The sequence below is a fragment of the Ranitomeya imitator genome, chromosome 4 (genome assembly GCF_032444005.1).
Source record: "Ranitomeya imitator isolate aRanImi1 chromosome 4, aRanImi1.pri, whole genome shotgun sequence".
NCBI classification, from domain to species: Eukaryota; Metazoa; Chordata; class Amphibia; order Anura; family Dendrobatidae; genus Ranitomeya; species Ranitomeya imitator.
This window is the reverse complement of record NC_091285.1, coordinates 508,088,054-508,104,461: the sequence shown is the minus strand read 5'-3', so window position 1 is coordinate 508,104,461 and position 16,408 is coordinate 508,088,054. Positions and strand designations below refer to the sequence as shown.

The following is a 16,408-nucleotide window of genomic DNA, read 5'->3' as shown; positions in this document are numbered from 1 at the left end:
TATCTTACAAAAACAACTCCATTGTTAAAGAGAGACCCTTTTACATATTTTCTCTCCATTCTGGGTAAAGGAGTAGGTCCGAAATGGGGGAACTCCATCTATGAAATCTATATGCCCAGAAAGGGACTGTTCATAGAGCTATAGTTGTGCCAGAAAGTTGTTGAATTGACAGTGTAGTATTAACACATTTACAGCATCTGCCATACACGTACGGTGCTGCAGGAGGTATGTCTCCGCAAGCCCACCATACCTGTACGGCATGACAATTACGCTATCTCGCTCTGTGTGCCGCCACAATCACTAGTGGGTGTCAGCGCTATATAGAATCTGACACCCTGTGGCAATGCCCACAAGGTTTTCTACCGCCTATCGCTGGTGTTTATAGGGAAACTGTCAGCAGAATTGTGCACAGTAACCTACACACAGTGTCAGGTTGGTGCCATTATACTGATTAAAATGATACCTCGGTTGATGAAATCTGTCTTGTGGCCGTTGTTTAATCTTTATTTTCTGTTTTGACTTCATGATATGCTCGTGCCCCAGGGCGACCTGTGGGGGGAGGGAAGGGGTCTTAATGTGGTGTTCTGATTAGGTATTCATAATGCAGACGGCTGACGGGTCACTGATCCCTCACTGATCTGCCCCCTAGTTTGCATAATGAATATCTCTACATACTGAAGGGGAAAAAAAAACTTTTGCAGGCATGTGCGCTGCAGCATAATCGCATGTTTAACGTCCCAATAATACATGTGGGTGATGTTATTCAGATAGGAAAAAAAATAAAAAATCAATTTTAGAATTGCACCCGCCCAGTAGCTGCTATCGGTGTATATAGGTGATCAGATAGCTGCTACTGCACATGCGCGGTGGCAACATCTTGCTGGAGAAGGAAAAAAAATCCTCCTCCCAGATGCCGCCCGTGCCTGTGCAGTAGCAGCTCTCGGCTATCTTCAATTTTAAAATAGATTTTTTTTTTCTATCTGTGTAACATCAACCACATTTATTATTGAGACAGTAAACATGCAATTATGCTGCAGCGCAGGTCCCACAGATGGCCCCTGCCTGCAGAAGGTTTTTTTGTCTTCACTGTGTACAGGTATTCATTATGCAAACTAGGGGGGCAGGTCAGTGAGGGATCAGTCACCTGTCAGCAGTCTGCATTATGAATACTATTGATGAGCGAGCATGCTCGTGTGGTCTCTGAGTATTTGTGAGTGCTCGGAGATTTCGTTTTTGTTGACGCAGCTGCATGATTTGCGGCTTGAATACATGTGGGGATTCCCTATCAACCAGGCAACCCCCACATGTACTCAGGCTGGCTAGCAGCTGTAAATCATGCAGCTGCATTGACAAAAACTAAATCTCTGAGCAGTCACAAATACTCGGAGACCACCCGAGCTTGCTCGAGAAAATCCGAGCAACGAGTATACTCGCTCATCACTAATGAATAGCTAACCAGAGCACCACATAAAGACCCCCACAGGCCCACAGCACAGGCATATCATTAACACAAAACTGAAAATATAGATTAAACAACAATCACGAGATGGATTTCATCAACCATCATTTTAATCAGTACAATGGCGCCGACCTGACTGTGTCTGTATGTTACTGTGCACAATCCTGCTGACAGGTTCCCTTTAAATCCTCTGATGCCGTTATCAATAGCGACATCAATCCGTTTGGAAAGGGAGACAGCTCACATCGGCACAACGTGATTGCTATCATCTTGTGCCAGTGGTCTCCATTGTGACTCCAGGCAAAAAGATAGCCACGGGGTCCCCAGGTACAATGGCCTGTAACTGCCAGCTTAGAGGAGGAGCTGACATGCCTCCTCCCTGTGTGCAATCCACAGATCTAATACCGTGCAATGCAAAAGCAGGGAGAGCTGATGTCCCATCCTAGGACAAGGTAAAGTAAAAGTTTTCAAAAATTGAAAAAATATTTTTAAAAAATCATAAAATATAGACCAAAAAATGAAAAATATTAGTCAAATACATATATTCATGTCAAAAAAGCGTGTCGAAATTGTGTCGTCAGGGTGCAATAACAGGGCTTGTTGGACATCCCTTTTGATTTATTTGTGGCTTCAAGTGAATACTATATCTTTGTCTTTGAATGTTTGTATAGTCTACCACCCTATCCGTGCCCTCCGCTCCGCTAATGACCTCAGGTTAGCATCCTCAATAATCAGAACCTCCCATTCCCGTCTCCAAGACTTTACATGTGCTGCGCCGATTCTTTGGAATGCACTACCCAGGTTAATACGATTAATCCCCAATCCCCACAGTTTTAAACATGCCCTAAAAACTCATTTGTTCAGACTGGCCTACCGCCTCAATGCATTAACCTAACGATCCCTGTGTGGCCTATTTAAAAAAAAAAAAAAAAAATCAGGTTCCTCGCATTATGTTCTCATTCACTTTATGCAGTTAATAGCCCTCTGTGTCTGTACTGCTACATACTTAGGCAGTTAACTGGTTCATGCAGCTTTACATGAACACCCGAGCCTTACACTATGGCTGGTCCGAATAACTATAGCAATTGTTACCATCCACCTCTCGTGTCTCCCCTTTTCCTCATAGTTTGTAAGCTTGCGAGCAGGGCCCTCATTCCTCCTGGTATCTGTTTTGAACTGTATTTCTGTTATGCTGTAATGTCTATTGTCTGTACAAGTCCCCTCTATAATTTGAAAAGCGCTGCGGAATATGTTGGCGCTATATAAATAAAAAATTATTATTATTATTATTGCATGCACGTGTTGCCAATCACCTCTTTGAGCTGTCTTCATATGCTCAGTTTAAGGTTACTATACAGGACCTTGTTGTACTAATGTTTGCACTTGCACTTTAGCCTGAACATAGAACGGACTATTTTTATATGCACATGTTCCTAATCACCTTAATGGGTTCCCTTCATATGCTCACTGTAAGGCTACCATAGAGGAATTATTTGTTCTAATGTTTGCACTTGCACTTTAGCCTGATCCTGAACATAGAACGGACTATTTTTATATGCACATGTTGTCAGTCACCTTTATGGGCTCCCTTCATATTCTCACTTTAAGGCTACCATAGAGGAATTATTTGTACTAATATTTGCACTTGCACTTTAGCCTGATCCTGAATCCTGAGCACTGAACTGAATATTTCTACATGCCCGGCCGTTTATAAATTTACATGTACAGTGTATATTCCACATAAGCCTTTGTTTAACTTAGCGATTCCTTGCTTATTTTTAAATGTAATTTAGATTTAATTTTCAATAAAATTAGCATTTTTTTAATTGTTCTAAGCATATGTCTCTTCATAACCTGTGGCTATTTTCCTCGGGTTGTGTTTTGATATTTTGATTTTGAAGTAGTATGCACAATGTTATTATTGTTGATGTGGCAACCAAATGGCATCCTCAGCAACAACTGCGCCATGGTTAAAATGGCCACAGCAAACAGTAATTGATTGTCACTCTTTGGTCATTTGTGCCTCTACTGGGTGAACGTTTGTTCTTCAGTGCATATGGAGCAGCTCGTACCAAAGCTTCGTGCATCTAGCAATGGAATTACAAACTGTTTTCCTTTATGTTTAATGTGTATAAGGAAACGTTTTGCTCATCCATCCCAAATTGCTAAAATAATAACCTTTCCTGTGTCCCTAGAAACAGGTTGATATTTAGCTTAAACATCATGGGCCCCAGCACGCTGTCTGCTTTTCCAGAAGAGACAAGTCGTCATTTGTTAGTGATAGCACCTCATAGATTAAAACTGATCCCCACAAAGTCTGAAATTAATTATCCAATTTGGGAAAGAGCTGGGGATTTTTTTGCCAAACAGTTTTAGGAGAAATAGCTCTGTGGGTGGTTTATTTTAATGAAATTACATTGGCGTGCATTAACAGCCGAGTCTATCAGACCCAGATAAAGCCGGAGCAGCCATGTTGGGCTGTACAAAAATAGAATTCTTGGCAGGCACAGATGCATTTTATTGATTCAAAAAGACACCAAAAATAGGCAAAATCACAAGTAGGTTCAATGGTGCATTGCTGATTGTTGCATCACCCTTCAACACTTGAGGTCTAGGAATAAATAGTAAGTGAGAAAATGAGATGTCTTGAACATGAAATGATATCATAAGTGTCAGAGCAGTTATACAAAATGAATCCGCTATCTCCTATTTAGGTGAGTTTAGCCCCGAGGTTATTAAATAATAACATTCTGAAAATATTAGAGAACTCTAAAAACAATAAAATAAGTAAATAATATAAAATATTACATCCTGAAATGTAAACTCACACACAGATAGATTTTGCTATTTATTGTGATATTCTTTTTTGGTAGACAATTTGTCTATAGAGTTCATGACATTAGAAATACTTGAATGTTAAAGGGGTCTTCTAGGATTACTATATTGATGACCTATTCTTAGTATAATATTACATCAGTAGGGGTCCCGCACATAGCACCCCACTGATCAGCCGTGTTCAGCTCATCAGCTTAATCTCTTTACTTAAGTTGTGACAAATAACCCAGAAAAAAAATGTGCTTGTGATTTCATTTTCCACGCCGTAACGTTATCAATTTTGGGATTTTGAGCTGTGTGAGGGCTAGTTTCTCTGCATAGAGGACCAGTGTTTTTATTTATGTCATTTTGGGCTAGATACAATGTTTTGAACGCCTCTAATTAATTTTTTTGTTGTTGTTGCAGCGGAATGCAGCAATATCAAATGCGTGTATTTTTTTTTATATATTTCTTAATTTTTAATGGGGGGAAAGGAGGATGATGATACTTTTTTTATTTTTTTATTTTTTTTCTGATTTTTTTTTTAAAACATTTTTATTTTAACTTTTAAATTTACCGTATTTGTTTGTCGATTTAAGGAGACCTGAACCTGCGATCATCTGATCACTTTTACTATACACAGCAATTCCATATTATTGCTATGTGTAGCAGAAATTATGGTCTCCTATGAATGCCAGCCACGTCTGGCTTTCACAGGAGTACCATCATTCATGCCAGGCACATGGGTGTTCGGCAGACCTCCAACCTTCATGGCAACTCATCGGTGTCCCACGGTCACAGCACGGGGGGCGCCAATGCTCGCATTGAACAGTGTGCCCCCCTGCCAGTGTGCTGTAAATGCTGCCCTCAGAGATTAACAGGCTGTTACAGGCAGATGATGGCTGATTACTATAGCCATCACCTGCCAGCAAAGATGCCACAAACAGAGCCCGCATCAAAGACAGGGAGCCAGGAAATGATATACCCTGTACATCATATGTTTTTAAAGGGGTTTTCTGGTCTAAAATGACAAGTCTGCAATCACTCTGTGACTGCTGACTTGTGAATCCTCACAGTTCATGCACTTGCATTGCGTGCATCGGAAACAGTCTAGTCGCATTCTGTTCGGGAATATGCATGACGCATACTTGCGGTCACGTAACCGCCGTTCCAGTGCTAACACCAGAGGATCCTTGCAGTGTCTATGCGCTGTGAGGATTCACAAGTCTGCAGTCACATAGATAAATAAATAAGGCAGCACACTGCAGCGCTAGAACATACAAACTTGAAATACGAAATTTGAACTGCATTACTGCACTAGAAATATGAAAAATGAGAGCGTTTAGCGCATAAAAATGGCCAATTTTATGTGTACCTGGTAGCCACTTTACGGCATCTCTCTTATACCAGGTCCTACGCTTGCCTTACCTCGCTGAGAATAAACGTCTCCATCTGAATGGGTACATGTGAAACCTCTTCCTAGACTAAAATTCTCTCTCTCTATGGAGGGGTATTGGACCTGCTGTAATTAAAACACCTGTGGCTAGAAGGCGGAGTGCACGATCAGAAGGCTAGAGAATACATTTCAAAAACCTGACCTGCACATCCAAACATAGACTAAGTGTGAACAGGTGCTGAACCTAGAGTCGCCAACTCGTATATAGTTAAATAAATAAGGCAGCACACTGCAGCGCTAGAACATACAAACTTGAAATACGAAATTTGAACTGCATTACTGCACTAGAAATATGAAAAATGAGAGCGTTTAGCGCATAAAAATGGCCAATTTTATGTGTACCTGGTAGCCACTTTATGGCATCTCTCTTATACCAGGTCCTACGCTTGCCTTACCTCGCTGAGAATTTGAAATGCAGTCACATAGAGTGACTGCAGATTTATCATTTATGACCAGACAATATCTTTAAAGGGAACCTGTCACCCCCAAAATGGAAGGTGAGCTAAGCCCACCAGCATCAGGGGCTTATCTACAGCATTCTGAAATGCTGTAGATAAGCCCCCGATGTATAATAAAATATGAAAAAAAGAGGTTAGGGTGCCCATACTTATGCACCTGTCAAATTTTGTATGAATGCAGATTGCACATTTTCTGTTAGTACAATGAACCTCATTTCAAGGCAGAAACATTACTGTGTCCAACAGTTATTAGATATATGAAATTGAAATAGCTGTTGCAAAAAAAACAATTTTTTATAAAACATTAAGCTTAAGATTAATAGGGGTGCCCAAACTTTTTCATATAACTGTATATTTTATAAATGTTATTTCAGTCTCCTGCACCCTTTCTTCTAAAGCCAGACTCTTTTTCTGGGAGTTATCCTTCACTGTTTTCATTTCACTTATTAGCACGCCTTCATGGTATCGCAAACTACATTAATGTGCACGGTACCTATGTTAGTGTGAAAGAATTGGCCAATTTCCCTGTTACATAATTACAATTAATACTTTTGAGTCAAAATGGATTACGTTTCAAGCCCTGAAGAGTGCCTGGCCCTTAAAGAGGTTGTCCACTACTTTTACAATAATCACTTATCTTAGGAGCTTGGCCATCAACTTGTAGTGGCCATCGCTTGGTACTGCACATCCACCTCCGATTCATATGAACAGCTGATCGCCGGGGTTGCCAGGTGTTAGATCCCAGCTCATCAGACATTGATGACCTATTCTAAGGAGAAATCCCTCCCCTTAACCAAACCAAATCCCCCCCACCCCTCAGAATTTCATAAACCTACCCTTACACATAAGGCCTGGGGCCCAAACATTTTGTATGTAGTCAGACCATAAAAAAATACAGATAACAATGTAACCTGGTGCGAGTGCGACTCAAGCAGAACCTGCTATCCTGCTGAAATGTGAATCACACATATAGCTCAACTGCGTCCTATTTCCCAGAAAATCAGAGTTCCAGGTCTAGTCACACAGTCACCCATTACGCCAGATGACCATGTTATTTTTAATTCTTCCCCCCCAAATCACGCATAAAGATTCAGGCCCTCCTGCCTTGTTGAATCTTTATGTGGATTTTGGAAAAAGCAAGGTACAATGCTTGATGACCTCATAGGGAATGATCGGACTTCCGATTGCACAAAATCTCATTGTCGGCCCACAGCCTTATAGGAATAGGAAATTAGAATGGCAGGAATGGACCTGTCCTATAACGGGCATAAATGATGCCAGATAGACCCTGTCGGCTATAATGGAGATCATTTGGTGTCTGATTGGATGTCCATAGTTTCAACTTAAAAAATGACAGAATTTGCAACGATGCTTACAAAGGCCTCGAAGTGTGAACCTGGCCTTAGGGGTAAGACTGCATTAGGCTGGAAATCCAGAGTAACTGACAGTCTGTAATATTAATACGTTCAGAATCTTCATAAATATGGGTTTTAGCTTGAATTCCTTTTTCAGTATATTCTTACCAGAAAACTGTTGAAAATCCTTTCCCAAATTTGCTGGTAGAGGTGCAGTCTAAACCCAGCATCACTCCAGCACATCTGTCAGATCGTGTACGCAGGAGACCATCTCACTCACACGACCATTTGTGGTCCTTCTCATGGCTCTTCTGAGTGGCATCATGGACAATTCCTCGTATATGAAATATGACAGCTTCCATTCACTTCTTTTCTTTCCAGACCGTCTATGACCAGTGGTTCATTACCCTTTTCAATATTGTGTACACCTCACTTCCGGTACTAGCCATGGGACTCTTTGATCAGGTAAGAATTTGGCACCAACTTATTTGCATTTCTTCACAAAGTGCAAGTCTGGGCATCGGCAATTTCTCATGCATTTTGTACGAGCGTATGTGAATAATAACAGTATAAAATATAATTTCTATATAAAATAAAGAGACCCATAACATACTTTATGCATTTATCTGTTTGTAGGATGTGAATGAGCAGAACTGTATGGACTACACTAAATTGTATGAGCCGGGCCAGCTGAATCTGTTGTTCAACAAGCGTCGTTTTTTCATTTGCGTATTGCATGGCATTTTTACTTCTTTTGCCCTTTTCTTTATACCTTTTGGGGCATTTTTTAACACAGCCGGTGAAGATGGAAAACATATATCAGACTATCAGTCTTTTGCCGTCACTGTTGCTACAAGTTTAGTTATCGTTGTCAGCGTCCAGGTAAGATTTCCTTTTGTAATATTCTTTCACAGATTTCTTGTTACAGTAATCAGGACATTGTCTAGTTGTCTTAAGGCACATTTACATGGGCCTGCTTCAAAAGTCCTCTTAACATTCGCTTGTCTACAAAGAAAGTGTGCACTGGCCCATGTAAGTTTTCATGTATACAGTCATGGCTGAAAAGTGTTGGCACCTTATAATTGTTCTAGAAAATTAGGTATTTCTCTCAGAAAATTATTGCAATAACACATTTTGTTATACACATGTTACCTGCCACACCGCTGTATATTGTCAGAAAGCTGCCCATCAGTGATGGGTGCATGGTTACACAGCTTAGCTGGAATTCCTAGCACGTGACACCTAGTCCTGCAGTGATAATCTCTTGCTGATAAAACACTGATTGAATTTAAACTACAGCACACGGGTGACACGACTCTCTTCCTCTATATTATGCTGCTCTCAGATTAAATGGCAAACCTGCTGACAGATTCCCTTTAAAGTTTTGAAATGGCCTAGTCAAATCCTGATCTTTACCCTATAGAAATGTTGTGGGAGGACCGGAAACAAGCAGATCATGAGCGAAAACGCACCAGCATAACCGGGTTAAACTTGTAGAGGACAAATTCCTCTAAGCCAATGTTCAGGACTAATCTACAGTTACTGGAAATGTTTCGATGCCGTTATTTCTGAAAAAGGAGATCACACCAGTTACTGAAAGCAAAGGTTCACTTACTTCTGCCACTCCCAAATGTAATGGTAGATCATTTTCCTCAAAAAAGACAAGTTTATTATTTTCGACTTGTTTGTTAGTTTTGGTTGTCTTTATCTACTACTAATGTAGTTTAAGATCAAGTTTATGGAAAATTCTGCAGGGTTCACAAACTTTCAAGCACCACTATAGTAACAGTTACACATAAAAAGCCATAAGACGGGCAGCCAGTATTACTAAATCTATAGGCAACACCCTTATGATAAAACAAATACTGTATATTTATAGCTATGCATTATTAAAAATTGAAAAAAGGTCACAAATGCCATTTTCTTAATAAATATAGTCATCATGGTGGCACAACACCTTAAACATGTGTAACATGACATTTTAAGAATCATTCTTGTTTGGCAGAGTAGAGACCAAAAATACAAGTCCCCTCCCTACAGCTTCCTGACAGTAGAGTGCCGGCTGATTCCAAAATCCAGAATGACAATTTCTATATTGTTTGCTGACATTTCAAAATAATTAAAATGAATAATGTTCTTTCAGACATCCCTGATATGTGGTGTGATTGTATTACAGATTGGTCTGGACACCAGCTACTGGACAGCTATAAACCATTTTTACATCTGGGGCAGCCTGGCCGTGTACTTCTCCATCCTATTTGCCATGCATGGAGATGGAATATTTGATATTTTTCCCAGTCATTTCCCTTTTGTTGGTAAGATCTAAAGTAGACTTTTTTTTTCTGGAGTTTGCACAGTATGAGTATGAAGCTCCATCGGCTATAGCACTGATCTTGTTAGATGTCGTTTATTCAATCGAAAATCGCTTCACTTGGCCACCACGTTGTTAAAGGTTTAGCCTGGACTTTTAGATATTGTTTGTGGGGATAAAGACTCTGCCACCTCACTGTGGTTACGTTCCATTCCTGCTGGCGAATCTGCATCTTCTGTTGACGTCTATGGACAAATGTCTTTTTTCGGCCTTGCTGACTATGTTACTATGGAGCAGCTTTGTCTCTTCTGGTCTGGTCTGTCTGGGGGGTGTCACAGTCGACGTCATGCTGATTGACAGCACTCCCTGCTACCTGACTGCAGAGAGCTGTCAATCAGCATGACCTTAGCCGTGACACCTCATGGACAAAGCAGACCGGAAAAGGAACAGCTTCTCTGTTATTGAAGCTGAGAAAGAAAAAAAAGGGGCACCAAAATCACCTAGTGCTATTGTTAATGCCTATGTAATCAGTGGAACTGTACCGTTAAGCAGCGGGAACAGGGTGCTCATCAGGCAGGGAAAATACAACACATCAAAGTCCATAATTAGAGAAAAAGGTGGCACTCACCGCTCTTGTAAATAAACCTTTATTGCATATCCTTTAAAAGTATGGAGACGGGGAGAAGAGTGGATGAACGAACACTCCTGCTGTGCTTCAACGGGTCCTGTGTTTTCACTCGGTTGTTAGATTTGGTTGCCTTTATCTACTTTTAGGAAACGTACCCGTTGAGTTCTACCTTTTTTCTCTATTTATGGGCTGCTCTGTTGGGTCAAATGAAGCAGCAGAATTGCTGGCAGAAGTAATCCGTGACCAATCTGAGCCAGCCGAGATCGGCGCTGGACAGAACAAGCAGCTGGTTAGCAACATACTTGCTTGATTCAAAATCCCAGATAACCCCTTTAAATGTTCTTTCCTGTACTAGTTTCAATGTAACACCAAAAGAAAAAAAGCTTTATATACGGCTATATATTGATCAAGATAATTTTTATTATAATAAAATAAATTAAAAAAGTAAGAAGACTCACAGATACAGAAAAGTTCCGGGGGGGGGGGGGGGGTACACCTGAGAGTATGATAGTTTTACAATGTAATATTTATACACGCAGCCAGTTACAGAAATTGTCCAAGACACATACGTATCTAATCATATGTATTACTAATTGCCATATCACTGCAGAGGTAAGGAAAAATCCTCAACATATCAACAGAAAATAACAGCATACTGTCGCAGTATCACACACCATAATACAAATAGAGCCTCATAATACACAGCAAAGTTACACAAAACATCATAAAAGGGTATATATATATATATATATATATATATATATATATATATATATATATATGTGTCTAGTAAAGAGGAGCACCTGTGAATAGGTCTGTTATGCACATCACTTCAGCAACAGCTAAATAAGGTATACCTAAGTGTCAGATATGAAGGTATTTAGAAAAGCTGTCTATAGAATAATAAACCAAGGTATAGCTACCTGGTAGAACAACCCAAGGAGGTGCTCCTCTTTACTAGACATATATATATATATATATATATATATATATATATATATATATATATATATATATATATATATATACAGACAGACCAAAAGTTTGGACACATCTTCTCATTCAAAGATTTTTCTGTATTTTCATGACTATGAAAATTGTACATTCATACTGAAGGCATCAAAACTATGAATTAACACATGTGGAATTATATATTTAACAAAAAAGTGTGAAACAACTGAAATTGTGTCTTATATTCTAGGTTCTTCAAAGTAGCCACCTTTTGCTTTGATGACTGCTTTGCACACTCTTGGCATTCTCTTGATGAGCTTCAAGAGGTAGTCACCGGAAATGGTCTTCCAACAATCTTGAAGGAGTTCCCAGAGATGCTTAGCACTTGTTGGCCCTTTTGCCTTCACTCTGGGATCCAGCTCACCCCAAACCATCTCGATTGGGTTCTGGTCTGGTGACTGTGGAGGCCCGGTCATCTGCCGTAGTGCCTCATCACTCTCCTTCTTGGTCAAATAGCCCTTACACAGCCTGGAGGTGTGTTTGGGGTCATTGTCCTCTTGAAAAATAAATGAAGGTCCAACTAAACGCAAACCGGATGGAATAGCATGCCGCTGCAAGATGCTGTGGTAGCCATGCTGGTTCAGTATGCCTTCAATTTTGAATAAATCCCCAACAGTGTCACCAGCAAAGCACCCCCACACCATCACCCCTCCTCCATGCTTCACGGTGGGAACCAGGCATGTAGATTCCATCCGTTCACCTTTTCTGCGTCGCACAAAGACACGGTGGTTGGAACCAAAGATTTCAACTTTGGACTTATCAGACCAAAGCACAGATTTCCACTGGTCTAATGTCCATTCCTTGGGTTCTTTAGCCCAAACAAGTCTCTTCTGCTTGTTGCCTGTCCTTAGCAGTGGTTTCCTAGCAGCTATTTTACCATGAAGGCCTGCTGCACAAAGTCTCCTCTTAACAGTTGTTGTAGAGATGTGTCTGCTGCTAGAACTCTGTGTGGCATTGACCTGGTCTCTAATCTGAGCTGCTGTTAGCCTGCGATTTCTGAGGCTGGTGACTCGGATAAACTTATCCTCAGAAGCAGAGGTGACTCTTGGTCTTCCTTTCCTGGGGCGGTCCTCATGTGAGCCAGATTCTTTGTAGCGCTTGATGGTTTTTGCCACTGCACATGGGGACATTGTCAAAGTTTTCCCAATTTTTCGGACTGACTGACCTTCATTTCTTAAAGTAGTGATGTCCACTCGTTTTTCTTTACGTAGCTACTTTTTTCTTGCCATAGTACAAATTCTAACAGTCTATTCAGTAGGACTATCAGCTGTGTATCCACCAGACTTCTGCACAACACAACTGATGGTCCCAACCCCATTTTTAAGGCAAGAAATCCCACTTATTAAACCTGACAGGGCACACCTGTGAAGTGAAGACCATTCCCGGTGACTACCTCTTGAAGCTCATCAAGAGAATGCCAAGAGTGTGCAAAGCAGTCATCAAAGCAAAAGGTGGCTACTTTGAAGAACCTAGAATATAAGACATAATTTCAGTTGTTTCACACTTTTTTGTTAAGCATATAATTCCACGTGTGTTAATTCATAGTTTTGATGCCTTCAGTGTGAATGTACAATTTTCATAGTCATGAAAATACAGAAAAATCTTTAAATGAGGTGTGTCCAAACTTTTGGTCTGTACTGTATATATTCCCCTTTTATGTTTTGTGCAACTTTGCTGTGTATTATGTGGATCTATTTGTATTATGGTGTGTGATTCTGCGACAGTATGCTGTTATTTTCTGTTGATATGTTGAGGATTTTTCTTTACCTCTGCAGTGATATGGCAATTAGTAATACATATAATGAGATACGTATGTGTCATGGACAATTTCTGTAACTGGCTGCGTATATAAGGGTATGTGCACATGTTCAAGTTTTTTCGCGTTTTTTCACTATAAAAACGCATTAAAAAACGCATGCATATGCATCCTATCATTTAGAATGCATTCTGCAATTTTTGTGCACATGATGCGTTTTTTTTCCCTTCTCCATGACAGCACCGGTACATGAGAGATGGCCCTGCCCCAGGAACAGGAAGCCTGCAGTGGAGATAAAAGATGGGGGCGGCACCTCTCTCCACAGTTTGGTTTCCTGTTCCTGCAGTGCTGCATGCGGAGGGATCTCCCTCTGTCAGTCTGGTCCAGTGACCGGGGTCCGCGGCGGGAGCAGCGAGGTCGGCGCGCGCGCGTCACTACAGACCTGCGTTGGTAGCGTCCTTCCTGCTGCGGACTCCCCGGCGTCCGCTCCTGGCCGGAGGCTGAACCGGGGAAAACAAAGTGAGCATGCGCCATCACAAAGCTGGCGCCAAGTGAATGGGAGGACTTCCGGTTTGCGAACCGGAAGTGACGCTACACGCTGGAGGAAGCGGTGTGCTGACACTCCCAGGGGGAGAAGTTTCAGGGACGCACACACCGTTTCCTTCCCTCATATATTTAAACTGCAAGGCGGCTAGCAGACACTGGCAAAAGCCTCCTGCAGATTGGCGGAACCGGTAGAATCGTCGATTCCAGCAGAAAACCCACAGCCTGTCGTGGTATTAAGGGTCCGGTGGGTGAGTGCCTTTGTAAGGCGGATTATATCAGTAACATTGTTTTTCTGTATATGTATGCAGGCAAAGAAAGCTACCTCTAAACAAAAGAATAAAGTATGTGCCCTCTGTGATAAAAGCCTTCCCAGAACATATGAGAAGCGGATACAGTTAGGGCCAGAAATATTTGGACAGTGACACAATTTTCGCGAGTTGGGCTCTGCATGCCACCACATTGGATTTGAAATGAAACCTCTACAACAGAATTCAAGTGCAGATTGTAACGTTTAATTTGAAGGGTTGAACAAAAATATCTGCTAGAAAATGTAGGAATTGTACACATTTCTTTACAAACACTCCACATTTTAGGAGGTCAAAAGTAATTGGACAAATAAACATAACCCAAACAAAATATTTTTATTTTCAATATTTTGTTGCAAATCCTTTGGAGGCAATCACTGCCTTAAGTCTGGAACCCACGGACATCACCAAACGCTGGGTTTCCTCCTTCTTAATGCTTTGCCAGGCCTTTACAGCCGCAGCCTTCAGGTCTTGCTTGTTTGTGGGTCTTTCCGTCTTAAGTCTGGATTTGAGCAAGTGAAATGCATGCTCAATTGGGTTTAGATCTGGAGATTGACTTGGCCATTGCAGAATGTTCCACTTTTTGGCACTCATGAACTCCTGGGTAGCTTTGGCTGTATGCTTGGGGTCATTGTCCATCTGTACTATGAAGCGCCGTCCAATCAACTTTGCAGCATTTGGCTGAATCTGGGCTGAAAGTATATCCCAGTACACTTCAGAATTCATCCGGCTACTCTTGTCTGCTCTTATGTCATCAATAAACACAAGTGACCCAGTGCCATTGAAAGCCATGCATGCCCATGCCATCACGTTGCCTCCACCATGTTTTACAGAGGATGTGGTGTGCCTTGGATCATGTGCCGTTCCCTTTCTTCTCCAAACTTTTTTCTTCCCATCATTCTGGTACAGGTTGATCTTTGTCTCATCTGTCCATAGAATACTTTTCCAGAACTGAGCTGGCTTCTTGAGGTGTTTTTCTGCAAATTTAACTCTGGCCTGTCTATTTTTGTTATTGATGAATGGTTTGCATCTAGATGTGAACCCTTTGTATTTACTGTCATGGAGTCTTCTCTTTACTGTTGACTTAGAGACAGATACACCTACTTCACTGAGAGTGTTCTGGACTTCAGTTGATGTTGTGAACGGGTTCTTCTTCACCAAATTAAGTATGCGGCGATCATCCACCACTGTTGTCATCCGTGGACGCCCAGGCCTTTTTGAGTTCCCAATCTCACCAGTCAATTCCTTTTTTCTCAGAATGTACCCAACTGTTGATTTTGCTACTCCAAGCATGTCTGCTATCTCTCTGATGGATTTTTTCTTTTTTTTTCAGCCTCAGGATGTTCTGCTTCACCTCAATTGAGAGTTCCTTTGACCGCATGTTGTCTGCTCACAGCAACAGCTTCCAAATGCAAAACCACACACCTGGAATCCACCCCTGACCTTTTAACTACTTCATTGATTACAGGTTAACGAGGGAGACGCCTTCAGAGTTAATTGCAGCCCTTAGAGTCCATTGTCCAATTACTTTTGGTCCCTTGAAAAAGAGGACGCTATGCATTACAGAGCTATGATTCCTAAACCCTTTCTCCGATTTGGATGTGGAAACTATCATATTGCAGCTCGGAGTGTGCACTTTCAGCCAATATTATATATATAATTGTATTTCTGAACATGTTTTTGTAAACAGCTAAAATAACAAAACTTGTGTCACTGTCCAAATATTTCTGGCCCTAACTGTATGTTATCCATGTATAGAGAAAACTGTGACTGAAGAGTCATCATCTTTACTCCAGAATATTAACCCTTTCATGACCCAGCCTATTTCGACCTTAATGACCTGGCCGTTTTTTGCAATTCTGACCAGTGTCCCTTTATGAGGTAATAACTCAGGAACGCTTCAACGGATCCTAGCGGTTCTGAGTTTGTTTTTTCATGACATATTGGGCTTCATGTTAGTGGTAAATTTAGGTCGATAATTTTTGCGTTTATTTGTGAAAAAAATGGAAATTTGGCTAAAATTTAGAAAATTTCACAATTTTCAAATTTTGAATTTTTATTCTGCTAAGCGAGAGAGTTATGTGACACAAAATAGTTAACAAATAACATTACCCACATGTCTACTTTACATCAGCACAATTTTGGAAACAACATTTTTTTTTTGCTAGGAAGTTATAAGGGTTAAAATTTGATCAGCGATTTCTCATTTTTGCAACGAAATTTACAAAACCATTTTTTTTAGGGACCACCTCACATTTGAAGTCAGTTTGAGGGGTCTATATGGCTAAGCCTACAACATAATGCACAAC

At 40.8% G+C, this 16,408-nt stretch overlaps 1 protein-coding gene across 2 annotated transcripts in view; it reads left to right on the top strand.

The window, feature by feature from the left end:
- The window catches only part of ATP8B4 (ATPase phospholipid transporting 8B4 (putative)), a 372,592-nt gene that overhangs the window by 342,092 nt on the left and 14,092 nt on the right, over positions 1-16,408 (top strand). For both annotated transcript variants that reach the window (XM_069766048.1, XM_069766049.1), the window contains 3 exons: positions 7,924-8,007; positions 8,179-8,424; positions 9,719-9,857. In XM_069766048.1, coding sequence (XP_069622149.1) covers positions 7,924-8,007; positions 8,179-8,424; positions 9,719-9,857 — 469 coding nt within the window. The remainder of the gene's footprint in view (positions 1-7,923; positions 8,008-8,178; positions 8,425-9,718; positions 9,858-16,408) is intronic.